Raw genomic sequence first — 14,032 nt, 5'->3', positions numbered from 1 at the left:
GCGTTCCTCCCAGCCAGCGTTCCTCCAAGCCAGCGTTCCACCCAGCCAGAGTTCTATCCAGCCAGCGTTCCTGCCAGCCAGCGTTACTGCCAACCAGTGTTCCTGCCTGCCAGCGATCATGCCAGCCAGTGTTCCTGTTAACCAGCGTTCCTGCCAGCCCGAGATTCTGCCAGCTAGCATAATTGGCAGCCAGCTTTCTTGCCAGCCAGCGTTCCTGCCAGCCAGCGTTCCTTCTAGCCAGCGTTCTTGCCAGCCAGCGTTCCTGCCAGCCAGCATTACTGCCAGCAAGCGTTCCTGCCAGCCAGCGTTGCTGCCACCCAGCGTTTCTGCCACCCAGCGATCCTCCCAGCCAGCGTTCCTGCCAGCCAGCGTTCCTGCAAGCCAGCGTTACTGCTAGATAGCGTTCTTGCCAGACAGCGTTCCTGCCAGCCGGTTTTCCTGCCAGCCAGCGTTCGTTCCAGCCAGCGTTCCTGTTAGCTAGCATTCCTGCCAGCCAGCGTTCCTGCCAGACATCGTTCCTGCCACCCAGCGTTCCTGCCAGCCAGCGTTCCTGCCAGCCAGCGCTCCTGTTAGCCCGCGTTCCTGCCAGCCAGCTTTACTGCCAGCCAGCGTTTCTGCTAGGCAGCGTTACTGCCAGCCAGCAGTACTGCCAGCCACCATTCCTGCCAGTCAGACTTCCTGACTGCTAGTGATCCTCCCATCCAGCGTTCCTGCCAGCCACGTTCCTGTTAACCAGAGTTCCTGCCAGACATTATTCCTGCTAGCCAGCGTTCCTGTTAGCCAGCGTTCCTGCCAGCCAGCGTAACTGCCAGCCATTGTTCCTGCCAGCCAGCGTTCCTGTTGACCAGCGGTGCTGCCAACTTGCGTTAGTGCCAGCGAGCGTTCCTGGCAGCCAGCGTTCTTGCCAGCCAGCGTTCCTGCCAGCCAGTGTTCCTTCCAGACAGCGTTCTTGCCAGCCAGTGTTCCTGCCATCCAGCGTTCGTGGCAGCCAGCATTCCTGCCAGCCAGTGTTCCTGCCAGCCAGTGTTCCTGCCAGACATCATTCCTGATAGCCAGCGTTCCTTCCAGCCTGCATTCCTGCCAGCCTTCGTTCCTGTTAGCCAACGCTAAGGATAGATGAGTTGGAAGATGAACTTACATATATTGTGCACAAGGAAATGTACAAACAAAACCGACATACTCCCTCACATTTTCTCCCAGCCGAAGTACATCACACCACACATACACAGGATGAACACAAACCAGAATTGTCATCACATGGAAAACCCTACGACACACGTAAATGTGAACAGTACATCAAACCAGTCAAATTTGTCTCGGGAGGCACTCTTCACCCCGGGAAAAAGGAACAAGGAACAGACAGGCATGCAGTCCCTGAATCAAAACACATCGAAACACTCAGGCTACAGACCAATACAAAACTCAAAACTACTGGACTTATAAAAGTAGACCAGTTAGATGAGGACAAATCTGAAGGAGAGACATGTGACATTTGCAACGATGTCAACGTGCGTCTAGCAACAACAAAGACAACATAACACATACAGTCAGTCCCATACAAATCACCACCATCGCCGACACCACGCCAGCAAGCACCACCAACATCAGTGAAAAACGTGTGATTGCAAACAGCATTGAAGAGGCGTGTGACAAAACGAAAAGTAACCGTGTGACATCCCAAAGAGGTCTTAAAATGTCCACCAATCAGCGGCCAACACCAAGCCACAATCCGTCCAGTACCACCTCAGAGACCGCAACAGAAACCAGCACCATCAGCAAGCCAGTTGCACCTAATTATGATAATTTAGAATTTAACTTACTTTTAAGTAGGCTAGAGTAAAAAGAGATACTGCAGACAGCGCAGCGGATGCTACTTAGATTGTGCCATCCAAAGGGAGATTCTCTCTGTTTTCCAGTAACTGAGCAAACAGACAGAATCATCCTAAAGACAGAAAATATTCCTACATCAGCAGAGCCGCTCCTCGATCTCATGCTCCAGGTCTGCCTGCGCAGGTCAGAATCTTTGAACTTGGACAAAATACCCTCCTGGAAATTGAAATAAGAACACCGTGAATTCATTGTCCCAGGAAGGGGAAACTTTATTGACACATTCCTGGGGTCAGATACATCACATGATCACACTGACAGAACCACAGGCACATAGACACAGGCAACAGAGGACCGAGCGAGGTGGCGCAGTGGTTAGACACTGGACTCGCATTCGGGAGGACGACGGTTCAATCCCGGGTCCGGCCATCCTGATTTAGGTTTTCCGTGATTTCCCTAAATCACTCCAGGCAAATGCCGGGATGGTTCCTCTGAAAGGGCACGGCCGACTTCCTTCCCCATCCTTCCCTCATCCGATGAGACCGATGGCCACGCTGTCTGGTCTCCTTCCCCAAACAACCAACCAACCAACAGGCAACAGAGCATGCACAATGTCGGCACTAGTACAGTGTATATCCACCTTTCGCAGCAATGCAGGCTGCTATTCTCCCATGGAGACGATCGTGTAGAGATGCTGGATGTAGTCCTGTGGAACGGCTTGCCATGCCATTTCCACCTGGCGCCTCAGTTGGACCAGCGTTCGTGCTGGACGTGCAGACCGCGTGAGACGACGCTTCATCCAGTCCCAAACATGCTCAGTGGGGGACAGATCCGGAGATCTTGCTGGCCAGGGTAGTTGACTTACACCTTCTAGAGCACATTGGGTGGCACGTGATACATGCGGATGTGCATTGTCCTGTTGGAACAGCAAGTTCCCTTGCCGGTCTAGGAATGGTAGAACGATGGGTTCGATGACGGTTTGGATGTACCGTGCACTATTCAGTGTCCCCTCGACGATCACCAGTGGTGTACGGCCAGTGTAGGAGATCGCTCCCCACACCATGATGCCGGGTGTTGGCCCTGTGTGCCTCGGTCGTATGCAGTCCCGATTGTGGCGCTCACCTGCACGGCGCCAAACACGCATACGACCATCATTGGCACCAAGGCAGAAGCGACTCTCATCGCTGAAGACGACACGTCTCCATTCGTCCCTCCATTCACGCCTGTCGCGACACCAATGGAGGCGGGCTGCACGATGTTGGGGCGTGAGCGGAAGACGGCCTAACGGTGTGCGGGACCGTAGCCCAGCTTCATGGAGACGGTTGCGAATGGTCCTCGCCGATACCCCAGGAGCAACAGTGTCCCTAATTTGCTGGGAGGTGGCGGTGCAGTCCCCTACGGCACTGCGTAGGATCCTACGGTCTTGGCGTGCATCCGTGCGTCGCTGCGGTCCGGTCCCAGGTCGACGGGCACGTGCACCTTCCGCCGACCACTGGCGACAACATCGATGTACTGTGGAGACCTCACGCCCCACGTGTTGAGCAATTCGGCGGTACGTCCATCCGGCCTCCCGCATGCCCACTATACGCCCTCGCTCAAAGTCCGTCAACTGCACATACGGTTCACGTCCACGCTGTCGCGGCATGCTACCAGTGTTAAAGACTGCGATGGAGCTCCGTATGCCACGGCAATCTGGCTGACACTGACGGCGGCGGTGCACAAATGCTGCGCAGCTAGCGCCATTCGACGGCCAACACCGCGGTTCCTGGTGTGTCCGCTGTGCCGTGCGTGTGATCATTGCTTGTACAGCCCTCTCGCAGTGTCCGGAGCAAGTATGGTGGGTCTGACACACCGGTGTCAATCTGTTCTTTTTTCCATTTCCAGGAGTGTATATATAGATCATGTAAGAGCACACGGACGAACATATTTTGATTACTCACAGACTGGCAGTAAATGTTTTGTACACGTTAAACACCCAGAATACATAGACAAGGAATGAATATCTTACAACATAATACAAAAAACAGTACTACAGTCAGCGCGGAAATCCCTAAAATAGCACTAGACCTTCAGGCAGACATCATGTGCTTACAAGAACCCTATAATAGAAACGGGCATCTGATATATCTACCAAAACATGCTACCACAATATCAGGCAACAATGACTGTAAGGCTGCAACAGTAATTCTAAATAGAACTTATAGGTAAGGTAACACAGTTATGCAATCAACACTTGGTTACCATAGAGATAACTAACGGGAATGTCACATGGGTTATTGCATCCATGTACGCCCAATACAGCCATTAAATACAGCCGTATGCAGACTACATCAGAGACCTAGTAATGTATGCCAGAGGCAAAAAATTAGTGATATGTGCTGACATTAATTCCAGATCGACCCTCTGGAACTCAGACAGAACAGATGACAGAGGACGCATAATCACCGATCTAATACAAGAAACACAATTACATGTAATGAATACGGACGGACCTATACCAACATATGCAGGGTTCGATGGTACGAGCAGTAATATCGACTTCACGCTAGCAAATAATGCAGCGATGGCATACGTAACAAACTGGACTGTACACAACATAACCAGTAGTGATCATAATGTCATAACATACACACTAACTCACACTCAGAACACAATGACCAAATTACGCACCAGACACTTGCTGTTGCACAAAGCAGACTGGAACAAATTAACGGAAATTATCCAACGTCATGATCTACAAAACATCAATGGAAGTATCGATTATAGAGCACACAAGTTAACACAGGTGATACAACATGCACAAAACACATCAATACCGACAGCAAAGAACACAAATTGCTCACCAGTACCATGGACCAACGAACTTACGAGACTCAAACAAGACGCAAGACGCAAACGAAAATTATATCAAAGGGCGATAGCAAATAGGGACCGACGAATAAGACTTGAAGCATATAGGCATGCACAAGACATATACAGAGAGACCCTATACAACACGCGTAGACAACAATGGGAGCTATTTGTAACAACACAAACACAGCAAAATATATGGGGGGGGGGGGGGGGAACCATACAAAATACTGACAGAGAAGATAAAAACCCCACTAGTTCTGGGAACGCTAAGGCAGGATGACGGCACGATGACGAGGGGATGGAGGAATACAGCGGAGTTTCTGCTGTATAAACTGCTCCCTGACGACGTTATCGATACAGACACACAATATCATGCAACACTAAGAGAAAACCTACACTCACCATACAACACTGCAACTGTCACCTGTCCTTTTGCGCAAGAAGAGGTTGCGCTAGCAATCTCAGAGCTCAAAAACAAAAAAGCACCTGGACCAGATGGTATCCACTCGGAAACACTGAAAAAACTAGCACCGCAGATCACCCAGTTCCTAACAACGTTAATGAACGATGCCTTACGGCTGGGCAGGGTACCTACAGTATGGAAAACCTCCAAAGCAGTCATTATTAAGAAATCAGCGGACAGGGATCCTTCAGATCCAAAGACTTACAGGCCAATATGCCTAATAAACACCCTAGCAAAGATTCAGGAGTAGCTACTGTGTAAGCGCCTGCAAACACACAGAGCTCTCAGTGGTATGAGCCAACACCAGTTCGGCTTCTGATCTGGCAGATCAATAGATGATGCCATCAACCAGGCCCTGCACATAGTTAACACCACAAAACAGAAATACGCCATGGCAATAATGATTGACATTGCTGGAGCATTTGATAATCTTTGGTGGCCAGCACTGTTTCAGAGGCTAAGACATCTGGAGGTACCGCAATCACTGTACAACAGTTTTCTGGACTACTGTAAAGACCGAGTAGTCGAATGGCAGATGGACAGCCGGAAAGTTATTAAAAGAATTACCAAAGGCTGTCCTCAAGGGTCGATCTGCGGCCCCATCTTCAGGGACATAACAATCGAACCCCTCCTACAACTTCTGGATGGGGATGACAGGTCAGACGGAATTGTCGCCTACGCAGATGACCTATTAGTAGTAGTCACTGCACACAACAGAGCCCAGTTAGAGGAGAAAGCCAGTGGATTACTACAAACAATTACTCAGTGGTGTCACAACAACAAACTCAGGATAGCCGAAAACAAAACAACATGCACTTTACTGAAAGGATCACTCCAAAGGAATCTTTCGGTTAAAATTGGGGACACAAACATCAAACAAGCACGCATTACGCGCTATCTTGGGGTACACATAGATGAAAAATTGAATTTCCACGAACACATAAGGCTAACAACAGACAAAGCAGAAATAATACTCCACAAACTGGTGAGGCTAAATTCAAAACAGTACAGACTACCTCTATCAGTCATACGTACATACCACTGTGCGCTCTTCGAATCAGTACTCAGCTTTGCAGCTAGCACGTGGGCACATAGACTGAACGTGGTCACCAACAAAGCATCCGTCAGACGAGGGCAGAGAAGTGTCCTATTTAGGTTATGTGGAGCCTTCGGTACCACCTCAGCGGATGCACTGTGTGTGGTGCTCGGAATATGCCCCATAGATATCACGATCAAATACAGAGCTGCAAGGTACTGGTTAAAGGTGGGGAGACTAGATAAGGTACACACAATAACCGGTGTGCCCATAGAGACGATACGTCACCTTAAAAGTTGGCGTTTGGATACATGGCAAGGTGAGTGGGATGTAAGTGATAAGGGACGTAGACTGCACGACTTCCTCCCTGACATAAGGGAGCGGTTGAGAATAAGACATATCGGTCCCAGCCGCGGTATAGTACATTTCTTAACCGGGCACGGACCTTATCCCACGCACTTAAACCGCGTGAGTCTGAGGCAGACACCTACATGCACATGCGGGGAAGAAGGTTCCCCAGAACACACTGTCTTTTTCTGCGGGCAATACGCGAACAATAGACATACACTACACTTAGATTACACAGATATAGACATAGATATATACATGGCAATAAGAGACGAAGAACAATGGGCACAATTAAACGCACTGACAAACAGTATTTCAAAACCAACACATGAAGAGTATATGCGGACACGACATCACAGACATGCCTATGTGCAGCGTAAGAGAAATCTCCAGAGGATGGGCAGCGATACCCACAGTGACAGCGAAAATAGTGATAATGAGGAGGAACAGGAGGAGGAAGCTGAGATGTGACAGTAAATAAGCAAATTGCTGGCAATCTAGCCAAGAAAACACCAAATGCTGTACATGGATGCGCACCTAATGTAGTCAATACATAGGACTAGTAACAAATAGGATAAGAAACATTATTTCTCTACTAATAACCATTTGTGTGTGTGTGACTGGCGGTCAACGGCTCGATGAAATCATTCCGGGGAATTCACCGTCAGTCACACTCGGTGATGGTACTAACAAATCTCTCACATATACTATCTTCTTTTTATATTCTTCTTAAAAACAACAAAATTTTATTTATATTTCAACCTCAAATTATTGTTGTTTTGAACCATTCTTTGTAAATGTTGTATAAAAAACAAAAGGAAAGAAAACTGTAAAAAGATGAAAAACGAAAATTGAATGATGTACAACCTGTTTTAAACATCACGTAACAGGTCTATAATATGGCAATCAATAAATAAAAAAGTTCCTCCCAGATAGCAATCCTCCCAACCAGCGTACCATCCATCCAGCGTTCCATCCAGCTAGCGTTACTTCCAACCAGCGTTCCTCACAGCCAGCGTTCCTTAAAGACACCAATCCTGCCAGCCAGCATTCCTGCCAGCCAGCGTTCCTGCCAGCCAGCGTAGCTGCCAGCCAGCGTTCCTGCCAGCCAACGACCCAGCCAGACAGAGTTCCTGCCAGCCCCCGTTCCTACCAGCCAGCGTTCCTGAAAGCCATCGATCCTGCCAGCCAGCTATCCTGCCAGCCACGGTTCCTGCCAGCCAGCATTCCTGGCAGACAGCGTTCCTGCCAGAAAGCATTCCTGTTAACCACCGTTCCTGCCAGCCAGCGTTCCTCATAGCCAGCGTTCCTGCCAGTCAGCGTTCCAGCCAGCCAGCCTTCCTGCCAGCCAGCGTTCCTGCCAACAAGCGTTCCTGTTAGCCAGCATTCCTGCCAGCCAGAATTCCTGCGAGCCAGCGTTCCTGACAGCCTGCGTTCCTGCAGGCTGCGTTCCTGCCAGCCTGCATTCCTGCCAGCCAGCGTTCCTTTTCGCCAGTGTTCCTTTTCGCCAGCGTTCCTGCCAGCCAGCATTACAGCCAACAAGCATTCCTTCCGGCCCGCGTTTCTGCCAGCCACCATTCCTGCCAACCACCGTTCCTGCCATCCATCGTTCCTGCCAGCCAGCGTTGATGCCAGGCAGCGTTCCTGCCAGCCAGCTTTCGTACCAGCCAACGTTTTGTGCAGCCATTGTTCCTCCCATCCAGCATTCCTGCCAGCCTGCGTTCTTGCCAGCCAGCTTTCTGCCAGCCACCATTCCTGCCAGCAAGCGTTCCCAGCAGCCAGCGTTCCTGCCAGCCCTGGTTCCAGTCAACCAGCGTACCTGCCAGCCAAAGTTCCTGCCACCCAGAGACACCAATCCTGCCAGCCAGCATTCCTGCCAGCCAGCGTTCCTGCCAGCCAGCATAGCTGCCAGCCAGCGTTCCTGCCAGCCAACGACCCAGCCAGACAGAGTTCCTGCCAGCCAGCGTTCCTGCCAGTCAGCGTTCCTGCCAGCCACAGTTCCTGTCAGCCATCATTCATGCCAGAGGCGTTCCTGCCAGCGAGCATTCCTCAGCCAGCGTTCCTGCCAGCCAGCATACCTGCAAGCCAGCGTTCCTGCCAGCCTGAATTCCAGCCAGCCAGCGTTCCTGCCAGTCAGCGTTAATGCCAGCTAGCGTTCGTGCCACCCGTTTTTCCAGTCAGCCAGCGTACCTGCCATCCAGCGTTCCTGTTAGCCAGCGTTCCTGCCAGACAGCGATTCTGCCAGCCAGCGTACCTGCCTGTCTGAGTTCCTGTTACTTAGCGTTCTTTCCAGCCAGCATTCCTATTAGCCAGCGTTTCTGCCAGTCAGCGTTCCTGCCAGCCAGCGTTCCTGTCAGCCAGGATTCCTTTTAGCCAGCCTTCCTGCCATCCAACGTCCTCCCAGCCAGAGTTCAACATTTTTGCCAGGCACCGTTACTGCAAGCCAGTTTTCCTGCCAGCCAGTATTCCTGTTATAAAGCGTTCGAGCCAGCCAGCATTCCTCTTAGCCAGCGTGCCTGCCAGCCAGAATTCTTGCCAGCCACCGTTCCTATCAGCCAGCCTTCCTGTTAGCCAGCATTACTGCCAGTGAGCGTTCCTCATAGCCAGCGTACCTACCAGTCAGCGTTCCTACCAGGCATCGTTCCTGCCAGAAAGCTCTCCTGCCAGCCAGTGTTCCAGTTAACCAGCGTTCCTGTCAGCCAGAGTTACTGCAAGCCAGCTTCTTGGCAGCCAGTGTTCTTGCCAGCCAGAGTTCTTGCCAGCCAGCGTTCCTTCCAGACAGCGTTCCTCCCAGCCAGAGATCCTGCCAGCCAGCTTTCCTGCCAGCCAGCATTCATGCCAGCCAGCGTTTCTGCCAGCCAGAGATCCTGCCAGCCAGCGTTCCTGCCATCCAGCAGTCATTCCAGCCAGCATTCCTCCCAGCCACCGCTCCTGCCAGCCAGTGTTCCAGTTAACCAGCGTTCCTGGCAGCCAGAGTTACTGCCAGCCAGCTTCCTGGCAGTCAGCGTTCTTACCAGCCAGAGTTCCTGCCAGCCAGCGTTCCTTCCAGACAGCGTTCCTCCCAGCCAGAGATCTTGCCAGCCAGCGTTCCTGCCAGCCAGCATTCATGCCAGCCAGCGTTCCTGGCAGCCAGAGATCCTGCCAGACAGCGTTCCTGCCAGGCAGCATTCCTGGCAGCCAGCGTTAATGCTAGTCAGTGTTCTGCCTGCCAGCGTTCCTGCCAGCCAGCACTCCTGCCAGCCAGCCTCCCTGCCAGACAGCAGTCCTGCCAGATAGACTACCTGGCAGCCAGCGCTCCTGCCAGCCAGCGTTCCTCCCAACCAGCGTTTCTTCCAGCCAGCGTTGCTGCCAGCCAGAGTTCCTGGCAGCTAGTGTTCCTGCCAGTCAGCGTTAGTACCGCCCAGGGTTCCTGCCAACTAGCATTCCAGTCAGCCAGCGTGACTGCCAGCCAGCAATCATGTTGGCCAGCGTTCCTCCCAGCCAACGATGCAGCCAGCCAGCGTTCCTACCTGCCTGGGATCCTGTTAAACAAAGTTCCTGCCAGCCAGCACTCCTGTAAGCCAGCGTTCTAGCCTGCCAGCCACCCTGCCAGCCAGCATTCCTGCCAGCCGTCATTCCAGTTAACCAGCGTTCCTGCCACCCAGCGTTCCTCCTTACCCGCGTTCATGCCAGCCAGCCTTCCTGTCAGGCAGCGTTCCTAAAAGACAGCGTTCCTCCCAGCCAGCGTTCCTGCCAGGCAGCGTTACTGCGAGCCAGCATTCCTGCCAGCCAGCGTACCTGCCAGGCAGCATGACTGCCAACCTGCGTTCCTTCCAGCCAGCGTTCCTGCCAGCCAGCGTTCCTTCCAGCCACCGTTCCTGTCAGCCAGCATACCTGCCAGCCAGCGTTCCTGCCAGCCAGTGTGCCTGCCAGTCAGCGTTACTACCAGCCACAGTTCCTATCAGCCAGCATTCATGGCAGAGCGTTCCTGCCAGCCAGCATTCCTCAGCCACCGTTACTGCCAGCCAGGATTCTTAGCAGCCAGCGTTCCTCCTAGCCAGTATTCCTGTTAGCCAGCGTTACTGCCAACGACCATTCATCGTAGTTAGCATTCCTGCAGTCAGCGTTCCTGCCAGCCAGTGTTCCTGCCAACCAGCGTTCCTGCCAGCCAGCGTTACTGGAAGGGAGGGTTAATGGCAGCCAGCCTTCTTGCAAGCCAGCGTTCCTGCCAGAATGCGTTCCTTCCTGCCAGCGCTCTTACCAGTCAGCGGTTCTGCCAACCAGCGTTACTTCCAGCCAGAGTTCCTGCCAGCCAGCATTACTGCCAGCCAGCGTTCCCGCCAGCCAGCATTCCTGCGAGCCTGCGCTCCTGCCAGCCAGCGTTCCTCCCACCCAGCGTTCCTGCCAGCCAGCGTTCCTGCCAGCCAGCGTCACTGCCTCACAGCGTTTCTGCCAGCCAGCGCTCCTGTCAGCCCGTGTTCCAGTTAACCAGCGTTCCTGGCAGCCAGAGTTACTGCCAGCCAGCTTCCTGGCTGCCAGCGTTCTTGCCAGCTAGAGTTCCTGCCAGCCAGCGTTCGTTACAGACAGCGTTCCTCCCAGCCAGAGATCCTGCCAGCCAGCGTTCCTGCCAGCCAGCATTCATGCCAGCCAGCGTTCCTCGCAGCCAGAGATCCTTCCAGACAGCGTTCCTACCAGCCAGCGTTCCTGCCAGACAGCGTTAATGCCAGCCAGATTTCCAGCCAGCCACCATTCCTGTTAGCCAGCGTTCCTTCCAGTCAACATTCCTGTTAATCAGCGTTCATGATAGCCTGCGTTGCTCGTAGCCAGCGTTCCTGCTAGTCAGCGTTCCTGCCAACCAGCGTTCGTGCCAGCCAGCGTTCCTGCCAGCCAGCATTCCCGTTTGCCAGCATTCCTGCCAGGCAGCATTCCTGCGAGCAAGCGTTCCTGCCAGAAAGCGCTCCTGCCAGCCAGTGTTCCAGTTAACCAGCGTTCCTGGTAGCCAGAGTTACTGCCACCCAGCTTCCTGGCAGCCAGCGTTCTTGCCAGCCAGAGTTCCTGAGAGCCAGCGTTCCATCCAGATAGCGTTCCTCCCACCCAGCCAGAGATCCTGCCAGCCAGCATTCCTGCCAGCCAGCATTCGCGGCAGCCAGCATTTCTGCCAGCCAGAGATCCTGCCAGCCAGCATTCCTGCCAGCAAGCGATCCTGCCAGCCAGCATTCCTGCCAGCCAGCGTTCCTGCCAGCCAGCTATCCTGCCAGCCATAATTCCTGTTTCCAGCATTTCTTCCAGAAAGCATTCCTGTTAGTCAGCGGACCTGAGAGCCAGCGTTGCTTGTAGCCAGCGTTCCTGCCAGTCAGCATTCCTGCCAACCAGCGTTCCTGCATATCACGGTTCCTGTCAGCCAGCATTCCTGCCAGCCAGCGTTCTTTCCAAACACTGCTCCTGCCGGCCAACATACCGGCAAGCCAGCATTCCTGCCAGATTGAATTCCAAACAGCCAGCTTTCCTGCCAGCCAGCGTTCCTGCCAGCCAGCGTTCCTGTCAGCCAGATTTCCTGCCAGCCATCATTCCTGATAGCCAGCATTCTTTTCAGCCAGCAATCCTGTTAGTCAGCATTCCTGCCATACATCATTGCTCGTAGCCAGCGTTCCTGCTAGTCAGCGTTCCTCCCAACCAGCGTTCCTGCCAGCCAGCATTCCTGCCAGCCAGAGATCCTGTCAGCCAGCGTTCCTGCCAGCCAGCGTTGCTGCCAGCCAGCGTTCCTGCCAGCCAGCTTTCCTGCCAGTCATCATTCTCGTATGCCAGCCATCATTACTGCCGGAAACAGTTCCTGCCAGCCAGCGTTACTGCCAGCCAGCGTTCCTGCCAGCCAGTGCCCCGAGAGCCAGGGTTCCTCCCAGCCAGCAATCCTGCCAGCCAGCGTTCTTGTTGGGCAGTTTCCTGCCAGACAGTGTTCCACGCAGCCAGCGTTCCTGCCAGCCAGCGTTCTTGCCAGCCAGGGTTCCTGCCAGCCGGCGTCCCTGCCAGCCAACGTTCCTGCCACCCACCGTTCCTGCCAGCCAGTGTAATTGCCTGCCAGCATTACTAACAGCAAGTGTTCCTGCCAGCCAGCGTTTCTGCCAGCCATCGTTCCTGCCAGCCAGCAATCCTGCCAGCCAGCCTCCCTGCCGGCCAGTGTTCCTGCCAACCAGAGTTCCTGTTAGCCAGCGTTCATGAAAGCCAGCATTCCTCCGAGAAAGCTTCCATGCCAGACAGCGATTCTACCAGCCAGCACTGCTGCCGGTCAGCGTTCTTGCCCGCCAGTGTTCATGCCAGCCTGCGTTCCTGCCAGCCAGAAATCCTGCCAGCCAGCATTCTTGTTAGACAGCATTCCTGCCAGACAGCATTGCTGCCAGCCAGCGTTCCTCCCGCCAGCGTTCGTGCCATCCAGCGCTCCTGCCAGCTACCGTTACTGCCAGAGAGCGTTCCTGTCAGCCATCATTCAGGCTAGCCAGAGTTCCTGCCAGCCGACGTTCATGTTAGCCTGCATTCCTGCCAGTTAGCATACCTATTAGCCAGCGTTCCTGCCAACCAGCTTTCCTGTTAGCCAGCCTTCCGTTCAGCCAGTGTTCCTCCCAGCCAGCATTCCTGACAGCAAGCATTCCTGCCAGCGAGCGTTCCTGCCAACCTGCGTTACTGCCAGAGAGCTTTCCGGCCAGCCATCATTCCTGCCAGCCTCAGTTCCTGCCAGCCAGCATATCTAACAGCAACTTTTCCGTTTACCAGCGTTCCTGCCGCCAGCGTTCCAGCCAGCCAGCGTTCCTGCCAGCCTGCGTTACTGCGAGAGAGCTTTCCAGCCAGCCATCATTCCTGCCAGCCTCAGTTCCTGCCATCCAGCATTTCTAACAGCCAGCGTTCCTGACAGCGAGCGTTCCTGCCAGCCAGCGTTTCTGCCAGCCAGCGTTCCTCTGAGCCAGTGTGCCAGGCAGCGCTCCTGCCAGCCAGCGTTCCATCCAGCCAGCGTTTCTGCCAGCCAGAGATCCTGCCAGCCAGCGTTCCTGCCATCCAGCAGTCATTCCAGCCAGCATTCCTCCCAGCCACCGCTCCTGCCAGCCAGTGTTCCAGTTAACCAGCGTTCCTGGCAGCCAGAGTTACTGCCAGCCAGCTTCCTGGCAGTCAGCGTTCTTACCAGCCAGAGTTCCTGCCAGCCAGCGTTCCTTCCAGACAGCGTTCCTCCCAGCCAGAGATCTTGCCAGCCAGCGTTCCTGCCAGCCAGCATTCATGCCAGCCAGCGTTCCTGGCAGCCAGAGATCCTGCCAGACAGCGTTCCTGCCAGGCAGCATTCCTGGCAGCCAGCGTTAATGCTAGTCAGTGTTCTGCCTGCCAGCGTTCCTGCCAGCCAGCACTCCTGCCAGCCAGCCTCCCTGCCAGACAGCAGTCCTGCCAGATAGACTACCTGGCAGCCAGCGCTCCTGCCAGCCAGCGTTCCTCCCAACCAGCGTTTCTTCCAGCCAGCGTTGCTGCCAGCCAGAGTTCCTGGCAGCTAG

General features: G+C 53.9%; 1 protein-coding gene across 1 annotated transcript; it reads right to left on the bottom strand.

Moving 5' to 3' along the window:
* Positions 1-7,821: 7,821 nt before the first annotated feature.
* On the bottom strand, positions 7,822-8,280 carry LOC126184290 (uncharacterized). Its single transcript, XM_049926668.1, has one exon. It carries the CDS (start codon positions 8,278-8,280, stop codon positions 7,822-7,824), a length of 459 nt encoding a protein of 152 aa, XP_049782625.1.
* Positions 8,281-14,032: the final 5,752 nt, after the last annotated feature.

This window comes from Schistocerca cancellata, chromosome 4, assembly GCF_023864275.1.
Source record: "Schistocerca cancellata isolate TAMUIC-IGC-003103 chromosome 4, iqSchCanc2.1, whole genome shotgun sequence".
NCBI classification, from domain to species: Eukaryota; Metazoa; Arthropoda; class Insecta; order Orthoptera; family Acrididae; genus Schistocerca; species Schistocerca cancellata.
The sequence above is the reverse complement of the archived record's forward strand: the minus strand, read 5'-3'. Positions and strand labels throughout refer to the sequence as shown.

Bases quoted from the DNA above. Each gene is read 5' to 3' on its own strand.
- LOC126184290 (XM_049926668.1), bottom strand. From the start codon at position 8,280: ATGGTGGCTGGCAGAAAGCTGGCTGGCAAGAACGCAGGCTGGCAGGAA.